The sequence below is a fragment of the Cylas formicarius genome, unplaced genomic scaffold (genome assembly GCF_029955315.1).
Source record: "Cylas formicarius isolate icCylForm1 unplaced genomic scaffold, icCylForm1.1 PGA_scaffold_5__7_contigs__length_24384050, whole genome shotgun sequence".
NCBI lineage: Eukaryota > Metazoa > Arthropoda > Insecta > Coleoptera > Brentidae > Cylas > Cylas formicarius.
Genome location: NW_026844341.1, coordinates 21,120,368 through 21,133,237, shown reverse-complemented (window position 1 = coordinate 21,133,237; position 12,870 = coordinate 21,120,368). Strand labels below are relative to the sequence as shown.

Here is a 12,870-nt window from a genome sequence, read left to right as displayed (position 1 = left end):
TTTTACAAAACTTCTGGATTCCTCCTGCTTTGGTTTGCTGTCGAACTTGCTGACGTTTCGTCAATCAACCTGCTGGCGTCTTCAGAGCTTGCTGCGTGTTACATACTATACTTTTTCTACGACCGTTAGTTTTTGGGTACATTTTCATAAAACAACACGAATACATTCACTGACATGACCGTCAGAATTGACAAACGTCAAAATTCAAAGCCTGGGAAATATCTCCGAAAACATCCGATTGCTCCCAAATCCGTGCGGTAAAATCCCGGAAACGTCTGAAGTGGCTCGGATTCGTGGGAAACGAAACTGACGTGGTAAAGTAACGCTTCCCGCACACTAGATCGTTATATCATATTAATGTATTTTTTAAATTTTTTTTAAATAAAAATCGAAGATTGCCCAACACTGTATAAGGTTTGGTTAGGTTCGATTACAATAAAACAGTTTAAAAATAGTTAAATTTCGTCTTTTGTGATTTTATATTACAATAAAGTCCATTTGCTTCAAAAAAATTTAACATTTCTCGAGCAAGTCCCTAGGGCGTGATTCTTCGCCAATCTTCATTGGTGAAGTCTACACGATTTTCCGACGATTTGACTTTAAATTGATCCATCCGAACATACAATTCTCATTTCGCAAGGTTCCTTCAAAAATCCGTCGCAATTGCCAGGAGCGGTTTGAATTCTATTTTGCTTTGTTTGGTGGCGTTGCTGGTTGTTATCCGGTTTTCCATTGCAGGAAAACCAACTGGAGATGCTATTGACCGCGGTGGACAGTCGCGGCGTAGATCCAGGACATTGCGTCCTCGTGCGCCGCGACTTCGATGACGAGCCCCAGGTACTGTGCTGTCAGTACTGGAGGTGGCCCGATCTGAACCAGGGCGCGGAGCTCCGCAGGTTACCGCAGTGCAAATCCGCATGCGACCCCGTTTATGCTTGCTGCAATCCGTACCACTGGAGCAGACTGTGCCAACCAGGTATGTACGTTCAGGGTGGGCATTTTATTAGGGGCTTGTACCTTTACTCAGGAACTACTAATTAAAAAAATATATACAAAAGTTTTATGGTTTAAGTTAAATTTTAAAATTATTTCTACGGCTGGCAGTAATGACCACTTGTTCAAATTTTAATCACATTTCCTTCTAAAAACCTGCGATGATGAAATTATATAGGGTGTTTTTTTTTTTTAATTTCGGCTTGCAGTATTCATTAGGTCAATTTGACACTGTCAATTATCGTAAAAAAGAATATTATTCTAATTTTTTAATTAATTTTTAAGGATTTTTGCCATGGGTAATGGATCTTTTTTGTCGGTAAGGTAATAGAGCGATTTGTAGATTTAGGAAATTAAAACGTCATCATTTTTTATATCCTCTATTGAAAACAATTAACAATAACAAGTAAAAGCGACAAACAGCAGTAGCTGTAACAATTAAATTAAAAAATAAGGTAAAACAAAATAGAAAATCTACAGTAGGTTTCACTATGTCCACCATTTTGAATAATGCACGTTGATAGACGACCTCTATATGGTTTAAAGCATTATATAAAATACATACATACATCAAATATAAAATATTAGAAAGATTTATAAAATTCTTTAATATAATTAGGTGTCTATATTTTTCGTCAGCGAGTCTATTCCTAAAAATTTCGAAAACCATTAGATTTAGGTATAGGAGATATATATATATACCAAATTTTAGGTATTTTGACCGTCTTCGAGGAAAATATCAGCGTCTCATTTACACAAAAATGAATACTGAAAGTTGAGATTTTTAAAAAATGTCCTTTAATTTAAGACACGGTGTATAATTTGAAAATGCCTAGTCATCGCAGATCGTTAGAAGTCTTTCAAAAATATGTTTAAAATTTCATTAAGTAGTGATTACTGCCAGTCGTGGTGTTCCAGAAGAACATAATTTCGCATAAAAAAATATAATCTCAATTTCTGTCTGACCTACACAAATTACGAATAACCTTTTTTTGGAAAGGATTCTAAAATGTCAAAATATATAGGGTGCTCTGGTTAAAAAGTTTAAAACTAATGTCGGTCCAGCACTTATCGCACTTAAAAAAAAAACAATTTTAAAATTTAATTTAAACCATAGAACTTTTGTATTAATTTTTTTTTTCTAAAATCTCATTAAGGTTCTAAATGCGAAATACTGAAGCAGCAAAATCATTCTTTAAAGCGCCAACTTAACGTCAATGTCGATCCAATACGCGACACCGTACCAATTAAACCCATTTAAAAAACAGTTAGGTTCCGCTTGTCTTATTCGCCCCGATATAACAAAAGGTGCGATAATCGTTGCGCTCCGTTCGGTTGGTGTTCTTTTGTGTTAATTTACGGAACAAACACAGACTGCAGGCGCCACAGTCACTTCGCTCGACAAACACGCCGCGTCGAGGCGACTGTCTGTTGTCTTTTTTGTTACCAAAGGTGAGCCGTGATAATGAACGCGATCGCGGTGGGCGGTGCCCGGGGCCGAGAATCGCTTTTCATATTGTTTCGCGCCGAGGCTCGATTTTGTTTCTTTTTTTATTTAGTAACGGTAAATGTGCGTATTTCGGGCAACGACGTTGGACTGTAGGAACAGTTTTCTCGCAGGGTAAACGCAAAAAGAACTCGCTACGTCATTAAGAGATGTGTCAAACTGGTTTAAACCAGCTCCTTCGTCAGATTAATTGGAAAAATGCCTTAAATAATTTTGTAGGTTACTAGTAATTAACTTTTTTTAGTCGAAAAGTGCTTAAATTAGGTGCCACTTTCATGATTTTTTAAATTTAAAATCATGATTTAAATCAAACTTGCATTTGTTTTGTTGAGACCAACACAAAAAGCACAGCGTAAAAATATCAGAAATAAAAACTAAAATACAATAAAAAAAAAGACAAGTAACATCATAAAATTCACTTTATGTATTCTTCTGTATTTTCGTCGTATTGTTTGAACAAAAATACAATTTTCCCTCTTTTTTCCATCTTGTTACTTTCGAAAATCGATGAAATCGAATTTTCGAAAGTGCGCTCGTATAAAAATTTTATATCTCGGTTTGTCTGTTCTCCCCGTTCTCGTCTTTTGTTTTTTTTTATTAATAACTTTCGAACCATTGGAGCTGCAAAATAGACATTTGCCTCTTTTTTAACCGTCCACGAGGCACAGAAGCTTATGAGAAATGGCCCTGATCCGACGCCTGTATCCATCTTTTTTTCGCGATTTTCGACTGTTTTTGAAAATGTGGCGTCATTTTTCAAAAACTGTTTTCGAGAATAAGAAAAATCTTGGACCAGAAGACGCAGAAGATACTTTATTTTTGACAATTTTTCAAAAATATACAAATTCAAACAAGTTGAGAAATGGGTCTCCCTATTATTAAAAATTGGTTATAACTGAAAGACTATAATTCAGATCTCACTTTCTTTTTATATTGCGATAAAGCCCGCATAGACAGAAAAAACTTTTGTATTTAAAGTTTTCATCTATTGTACAGGGTGTTCCCGATATTCCGTTCTAAGTGAAAAATGTGTTTGGTATTCTAAATTCGCAGATATCAACTTCAAATTTAGCAGAGAAGTAAAAGTCCGTGTCCGCATTTAAACGGTAGAAATTGGGCGCAATCCAATTTTACCAAGTATTTTTTAAAAATGTTTGAATTTTTTTTTTTGGTAATTTTGGATTCCAGAAAAATATGTTATCCTCCATAATCGTCATCCGATTGGCAAAATTCAAAATTGGCAGAAGATCCAGTGTAATAACATTTATTTCAGGCATTTTTTCGATTATATACAGGGTTTTCAAATTATAGCCAAAAAAGACCTAGAAAATTGTTTTTTTAGAGTAAATTATTATTATTATTATTTTCAAACGGTGTCATAGACCGCATCAAGAACTACAGTTTTTGTATTTGCGGTTTTCGTCTATCACATACGCTGCTTTATTTCGGGCACCGTCAAGACGCGATGACGTCATTGATTATTACGGTGCGCCGCATGGTTTCAGAAAAAACTTATTTTCTCGAAAACCATTTACTATTTTCAAAAAATTCTTGAACCAGGAAGCGTGGAAAATCCAGGGCTATAACCTCTACTTCGAACAATGATTGTATCATATACAGGGTGTGTCGTTTATGGGCAAAAAATGTAAAATATATAAATAGTTTCAGGTTTCGTCAATTATACAAATTTTAATATTTACCGATGTTTGCTGTAACTTTGAAGTTCGACGAGATGTGAAGGACATTTTATACAGGGTGCATGCACAATTAAATTATATCGATTTTCCATAGTGGTCCGCAGGAGCACGATAGAAAAACGATGCGTCCCTTTACCACACGAAACCGCGAAGTTCTTTCTTTTTATAATAAAAACCTGCTTCGCGCTACCAGCTACGAACTTGCCCCGGCCAGTGACGATTTTTCGAAAGCGATCTTGTTCTTTATATCCGAGTGTACAAAACTAAAAGTGCGTTTTTTATTATTTAAAAGTTCAGTGTTTCTAAAGCCAGATTCTTTTCTTCGGGTAACTCATAGTTTTGCTTTCGAGGGTTCAACATACAGGCCATAAAATGATATGGCGTGAGTGCCTGCTTATCGATTCTGTATTTTTTGTATTTTTAATAAAGGTAATTCTACAGAAGTAAACAGAAAATTAGCCGAAAACAAGACATTGAACTGAGGTGGCTTTTACTTGATGAAAATCCATTTATCAAAATAATTAAGAACTAAAAGTTCAGATTTTCACGAAATTATATATTACGACATGACAATTGTTTCGCCAACACCGTGTCTTTATGAAATGACATTTGATAAAGACACGGTGTTGTCGAAACAATTGTCATGTCATAATATATAATTTCGTGAAAATCTGAACTTTTTAGTTCTTATTTATTTTGAAAATAAGATAGATATCATAAACAACGAATGCGAATCGGAATGACTAGCATTTAGAAGCAACATTGAAGGGACAATCAATTTTTTGGATTTAGTTTTAGTTATTGCCTTCCATCAAGTAATTTCATGCCTACGCTTTCCCAGATTTCATTCAAGCTGTCTGCCGAATTGTTTAGTTGCTAGTTTAATTTAGTCTCTACGCATAATTTCGCCGAAGTCAATAGTTCGCCTTGCGATTTACGTTTTCGTCATTCTAAGAGCTGAATCCCTTTCATTTAACCAAAATTAAGCAAAAAAGCTTGGGTCACTTTGAGTCTGGGTCGGCGTCGTGTTTCGAGTTTTCATTTTTTCTAAAATAAAGCTTGGAGTTCGGTTTCCTTCTGCCGACAGCGAATAAATTTTTTTTTTCTCGACATCTAATGGGATAATGGCTCGGTCGTCGTCGTTTACTCGCATATTTGTTAAATAAGTGTGTCCTTGACGCGTAGAGGCGAGTTATTTATTTACGGGGACCCTTACCGTCAAGAGATCTGAGCTAAATATAAAACGTATCGAAGATACGAGCTTCATCTAAGCTTCAACCAGAACTGTGCGATCTTCTTCAATTTAGTTAAAGAAGCGATTGCCTTGCTTGGTTCAGTCAGCGTGTAAACAATCATTCTATGTTCTTTTTTCATTCTTCAATTTAGTATTTGTATTTGGACTCGCACACCTGTCTTAGTGTTCAAACAATTTTTTTTTATTTCACATAAAATTTGTGCATGTGCTATCGAAAAATATTTAAAAATCTGTTCTTATTTAATTAATTAGCTTGGTTATAAGCAATCCAATGATTTTGATCACCTGTTTGTAGAAATTCACTATAACCGTGCGAACTGTTGTGTGAATTGATTCTTTTAATAGTTCGTGAAAAAATTCTTTGAAAATCTCTCCATATGAAGTGACGCGAATTCGTGTCAAAGAGAAGTTCAGAATTCGTTCTTTGAACCAGTAGACGGTTCAACGGATTCAGATCCGAGGTTCCATCGGCGTTAGCTAACCTAAACCTAGGGTGGTCCCCCGTTCGCTAAATGCCACGTTACCACTTCTCGGCATTTTCGCGGTTGAGATGAAATTATACTTTATATAACGACCTCAAAAAAATTATTGCGTTTCAAGAGAACACCCACAGTATGTGATGGTAAAATGTTGATTTGTGTTTGGGTATTCCTTATGTTTTGGTCGATGGATTTGTACAAAAGCGAACAACCCGTAAAAAATCGCCAAACATCGATATAAAATGCAACTGCGCATTCGGCCGAAGAACGAGCGTCGGTGTTCCGCAGGGAACCGCTCCGGGGCCGATAACGACTTCGCGATCTGACAACGGCGCGCGTTGCATCATACGGCTAGTGGCGCCAGCGGCCCCGTGCGTGCAACCGGGCCCCCGGGGGCTTTTCGTATCTCCACGGCTTCCCTCCTCCCCTCCTCTTCTTCGTCTTTTTACCGGCTCCGCGGTCGACCATTATAAACCACCGCGAAGTGTATCATTAAAGGAACATCGGCGGTGCTTTCTCGGAATTCTCCGGCGCTGGAATTCGAGTGGGCCGAACCGTCGGAAGAAGAGTGGTTCCCCGGATACGGTCCGTCCGCACCAAACGGACTGACGGTGCGCCAAACGTGGAAGTCTCGCCCGAAAATCCGGACTTTTGGTGCGGATCCGCCACGGTCCGCGGGTCTCTTCTAACCGTTACCTTCGGGCCTGCATTCCGCCGTTCGGGCGAACGCTTGTCATCGGAAGATGACGGCCGCAAAGAGATCCCCGGCCGCAGATAGCCGTCGACGGCTCGGTTTTGTTTTCCCACCCCGTGGCTGATGACTTTTCGTAACAAATATTCCGTTTTTAAGAGAAAGTTTCCTAGATATTTTACACCCCTTATGACATAAATAAAGCATGAAGAATATATTAGAGCTCTATACAAGATGTACAAGAATCCACAGAGCGTAGTTAAGACCCAAAACACCTTGTCAGAATCATTTCGGGTGACAAAGGTTCTTAAACAGGAATGTCGTCGTTCTTCTAACTCGTTTTAAATTTTTACACATGAAATACTACAAAAATGGAGACAAAAATGTTCAGGTATGGGAACATTATTGCAGACGGCGAAGAGGTATAGATTATATGTTAAGGAAACTGCAAGATATAGATGAATACGTACGAATGGGTAAAGAAGATGAAGACCAGACTTGTGTGTTAAGACAGGTTAATCGATGATAAAAATATAAATGCCTTCGTAGTTTTATATCTAACAACGGCTCGTATTTACAAGACATACAACGCCTGTAACAGGGACGAGTCTTGAATCCTTTACTTTGGTCCAATCAAATATTTATCGTAGAACCAATACTGACATACGGCTCAGAATGTGGTAGTTAAGATCATGTCGCATATCTGGGTTAGAACACATACCAAAGAACAACTGAACGAATTGACAGCTGATATGGTATGGGCATTTTAGACGAATGAAGAAAAATAGATGGCAAAGAAAAGCTTTTCAATATGCTCCACCGACTAAAAGCAAATGAGGGAGATCAGCTACCACATGGCTGAATGGAGTTATGACCACTTTAAGGGACCGGGCAATAAATGAAGTCGCCTGGAGAGACACATACATGTGGCGATCGAAATACGGGAACACCCTGTATAACGCGCGCTCTCCGAAAAACCGGAGGCCTATAATTAGTACCCGGGATTATTAGCCGGTCGTTGGGTATAGGGTCTTTTTGGTCGACGCGGGTAATTGCCAAAATACCGGGTCCACAGAAAATTGTTCAAAATTTTTGTTGTTTAAAACCGTTCGCCTTTGTGGAGGTCGATGGAACGCGATTTTGAAGCGGTTTTCACATAACAGGCACGTTAGTGCAATCTTATAATTTGGAGTAAATTTATTAAATCATAGAAAAGTATGCATGACGTCAAGTGCCACATTTTCATTTTTTTTCCTTTTTATTTAACATACGTTCAATAAACTTTATTTAATTCAAGAATATAAGAATATTAATGATGATTGACTAATTGACTAATAAATGCAAGTAAAACATTAGTGCAAAGAAAAGTAATCTAATCTATATTTAAGGTGCAAGGGTTATTACTAAAATGAGACTTAATAAAAATTAATAACTTATAAAAAATGTACATATCTATTTTAGCAATCCATCATCACCCTCACTTGTGTCTCTTTCTGTGTTACCATTATTTGTAACTTTTATTTCAATTGAAGGTTAATCGAAACATCTGCCATTTTGTAAAAATTCATAACATAAACATAAAAACGACCACCATTTTGTAAAAGGAAAATAATTTTTGTTTGCCTTAAGGCATTAAAACAGTTGTGCAAAATAATAAATAAATAAAATAATTTTATGCATATCAAGCCAAATATACGCACTTGGCAACGAATCTCGCCATTGGTACAGATAGATTCAGCTTCGAAAGAAAATCACTTTTTTTTCTGTTTGTCCGTTCTCTGTTTTCTCTTGTCCGTTTCTCTGTAAACGGGACATTAATTTGTTATAACTTTCGAACCGTTTTGCACACGGCCTTCAGATTTCCCTTCCTATTGAAATGGGGTGGTTGGGGGGTCGGCAAGTATTTTTTTTAAATTAAAAACCAAGTTTGCACGGGTGTAAGAAAACAATTATTTTTCAAAAACGATGCGATCAAAGAAATTGTTTAACTGAAAGATCCGTGAGGTCCAATACTATAAATTAATATTCTTGATAATTTTTGAATAATGTGTCGGGTGTGCCCGCTATTCGCAAAAAACTAAAAATTGGGTTCCCCTTATTAAGATAATTGATTATAACTAGAAGGCTGTGTTTCAGTTGTCAGTCTCTTATACATGGTCATACAGAGATTAAGTGCTATATTAAGAAATGTGACGGGTGATCTAAATTCGCAGCTATCCACTTGAAGTTAGGCAGAAGGGTCGTAGTCCACACCGTTGAAACTGGGAATCATCGCGAAATATTTTTTAAAAATTTTGGTAATTTTGACTCTCAGAAAAAATATTTACTCGAAAACTGTTTACCCTATTTGCAACATTCAGGAAACGAAGAGGATCCGGGTCTATAACTTTTATTTCAAGCATTTTTTCAATTATATACAGGGTTTTTCAATTACCAATTTTCCAGAGCAAATTATTTGCCGTAAATCAAAATTTGTAGGGAAAGTGACCAATTGATTTAAACAGTATTGTAGGCCGCATCAAGAGCTACAATTTTTGTATTTGTATATTTGCATTTGTATGTGAAAATCGCTATTTCTCGATCTGAATTTAGACTCGATGACGTCATTCACTATTACAGCGTACTATATACTTTCAGGAAAAAATTATTTTCTCGAAAACCTCTATTGAAAAATTCTTGGACCAGGGTACTTCGAACATTTTTTGAATAATATACAAGAAATTCAAAAGGCATTTAACATACAAATAATACGTTGCAAACGAATAGCACAACCACGATTTTTCGAAATCAATCTCGTTAGTTGAGAACTTACATAAATAATGTTTTCAACATTTTTGTCATTTCAGTATAGTGCAAAAAGTAAATTCCTTATTTTTTTTTTAAACAAAAAATACACCACCGTGGCAATTTTTTAAAATTTTAAGAAACTTGCAGCATCGACCTTGGACTAAAATATTGTAAGCGATATCACGATGATGTACGATGACCCGCAGGGGAAAATTTGACGAAAAAAAAAAACGTCCACATTCCCTCGGATATGCAAAATTTATTTTTGCGGCCGTGACCGAAGGCGATTCTGGAAAAAAATATTTTTCGCCGCGTTAGCGTCCAGCGGCGTCACGTGAGAACCGAAAAAACAAACCGAAACGCATTAAACAAATCCACCTTTATTTACATATAAATTATCGACGGCCCACATGCCGCAGTTTCCATTCAGTTTTGTGGCGCCTGGACTTCCCACGCGTTTTAACGAAAATACGAGCCTTATCGGCCGGTCCCGCCGTATATTGGGCGACCGTGCCGCCGCCGCAGCCGCCGGAAAGCACTTAAATAATCGAGGGATGGTTGATAAATTAATTGGATTTACTTGTTTCGTTTGATACGAGGGTTTGAAACCGGCGCCGCACTATACTCCGAACCCTGTCATTTATTTACAGTCGGTCAAAAAAGTCCCCGTGCATATAGTATTTTTTCAATTTTCTTTTAGTTTCTTCTTTCACTTACATTTAATGATAAATATATTTCAAGTAAATATCGGCAATCTCATTATGAGTAATAAAAATAAAATAAAAATCATTTGAAACAGTTTGTTTGAACGATAAAAATTTGAAGCAAGAAACTATGTCAAATAAGTCTCCGTATATGGAATATGGAATGCGTGTCAAAAAAGCAAGGATTTAAGATACCGAGTTAGTAGCCTGTTCGAGGAATAGTTCGGGAAAATGGCGACACTATCCTCGTTTTTGTTGTTCAAATGTTTAAACGGTAAATGGAGATATGCTACAATTTGAGATGCAATGCGATACTTTTATAAAGGGCCCCACAGACGTTCAGTTTTTTAGCACAGGTCAACTGTGCGGGTCAGTTTGTGCAGTTTAGCTGTACTATTACCTGTCCCACACACACGCAGTTTAATAGCACAGTTCTTTCTATACAGCCAACTGGGTAAATTCACACTCACTAGTTTTGGCACGGTTTTTCTATACTTAGTAAAAGAAAATGGCTTCTCGAGACACGGTATTATATTGCAATAAAGAAAAATCAAAAAAAGCAACGGTTGGTTCAAAGAAGCAAATGGGCCAAAGATTGGTCACTCAAAAGAAATGATTACTCCCACGTCAATTTGCTTGCTGATTTGAAACTTGAGAAGCAGGATTCGTTTAACTACCTAAGAATGGACGAGACAGCCGACTTTTTATTTCTGCGACTGTATTCTTTACTCTTTACTTGTATACCTCAATAAATTCGCTTAAAAACTGTTTGTTAACATTCGTCATTTTGTTGCTGACTATTTTTTGATTCTAAATAAACCTTAAAACTGAACCAATCAACTGAACGAGTCCACACACGCTCAGGTTTCCAAGTTTGCGCGGGCCAAATTCAAGCACGGTCTGATTTTGCTCAGGCCAGGCCAACGGCCTGCGCAGTCGAACGGACGTTCACACAAACGCACCGATGTGCCTGCACAAACTAGGTTTGCACAGGCGGCCTGTATTAAAAACCTGAGCGTGTGTGGGGGTCTTAAGAACTACTTGTCTGAAGATACCTTTTTTGTTAAAATGTTTAAATTAATTATTGGTATGAGGATGCCTCAAACAGTGTCAATATAGTTTAATTTTTATAGTTATCTTAAATTAAATACCGTCGGTCAAAAAAGTCTCCGTACACTTAGCATTTTATCAGATTTCTTTTAGTTTCATAATAAAAATCAATTTGAAACAGTTTATATTTGAACGATAAAAAATAAGGCAGTTTTAGAAGCAGTTACAGTTCAGATGTGGGTATGGACTTTTACTTCCTTGCCAAATTTGAAGTCGATGGCTACATATTTGAAACACCTATCACGCTTTTGAATATACCACAGAATATCCCGAACACAATATGTAAAAACCTTAGATACAAAAGTTTTAACTATCCATACGAGCTATAAAGTCATGTGAAAGAAAATGGCGACAGAATCACGGCCCTCTAATTATGGTCAATTATCATTATAAAGGGAGCCCCGACGCACCCTGTACATTTTCAACAAATCATCAAGACTAAAAGTTTTTGGTCCGGATCGTGCGCGTCGTTTGGTTCAAGAATTTTGCCCTTTTTTTAATTTTTAAAAATTCTTCCCGACCCCCCTAGTCTCCCCAATTTCAATAGGTTTCGTTACGGAGCTGAACTTCATATGTGTGTCAAATTTCAAGTGGATGGCTTCAAATTTCGGACAGTTATCGTATTTCATAGCAGTGCCCAAAAAACAGTCGAAAATCTAAAATAAAATTGAACGACATGGTTTGATCGGACTTATTTTTTATGTAACTCGTAGACTGTTTAAAAGGTGCCAAATTTGAAGGCCGTGTGACAAACCGTTCAAAAGTTATATCCAATTAATGCCAGTTCTACAGAGAAGCGGAGAATAGAAAATTAAAAAAACATTTTTTTCGGCCCTGATTATTTCTGTACCAATGGGTGAGGAGTTTGAGGTTACCGCTCCTCTCTGTGCTAGGAGGTTTGAAGGGGTATTAATACCGACCAAACGAAGCCTTTAAATTATTTTGGTAATTTTCGTTTCACCGGCGTTAAAAACGCGGAGACATTCGAGAGAAGGAACGTCGATTGCTGATTGCTATTCGTCGTACGCTTCGTAGTGAATGAACGAAAACGCCATTCTAAAACTCTAATGCCCCGGGGGCGTAAAGGAGTTACGATATTTGAATACATTAAGCTCTCTTTCTTTGAGATAAACAAATTGAAAACGACCGGGACATTTTTATCGACAGAGATACCGAGAACGGCGGTGTCTTGGAGGAACGTTAAAAGCATTTAAAAGCTTCGCAGGTCGAAGAGGATACCGCACGCTTTTTCGAATGACGACGGAAAAGACATTATTTTTAGCGTATGTTCTTAACGCGCCTTATTGATTTCCGCTTCTAAGCTTCTTCCAGACAGGGTTGGGCTGAATTAAATCAAACTTCTATTTTTTATAATATATTTTTATTGAGACCAACACAAAAAAAACAACGTAAAAATGTCACAAATAAAAAGTAAAACATATAATATAAAACAACATTTTTGTTGTATAGTTTTAACAAAAATACTAATTTTTCCCCTTTTGGGGCTTTAAAATGCTTAAATATTCTTGTGCTGCATGTTTAAGCCTGTGTTATTTGTTTGTCAATCTTTTCTTTTTCAGCTGTTGATGTTCGCATTGAGAAGCCACTCAAATTAGGCTGATTTTCAGTTTTTTCTTTGTTTGGACT

General features: G+C 36.9%; 1 protein-coding gene across 1 annotated transcript in view; it reads left to right on the top strand.

Moving 5' to 3' along the window:
* The window catches only part of LOC132702077 (mothers against decapentaplegic homolog 6), a 55,185-nt gene that overhangs the window by 6,146 nt on the left and 36,169 nt on the right, over positions 1-12,870 (top strand). The window contains exon 2 of the mRNA XM_060670494.1: positions 739-976. Coding sequence (XP_060526477.1) covers positions 739-976 — 238 coding nt within the window. The remainder of the gene's footprint in view (positions 1-738; positions 977-12,870) is intronic.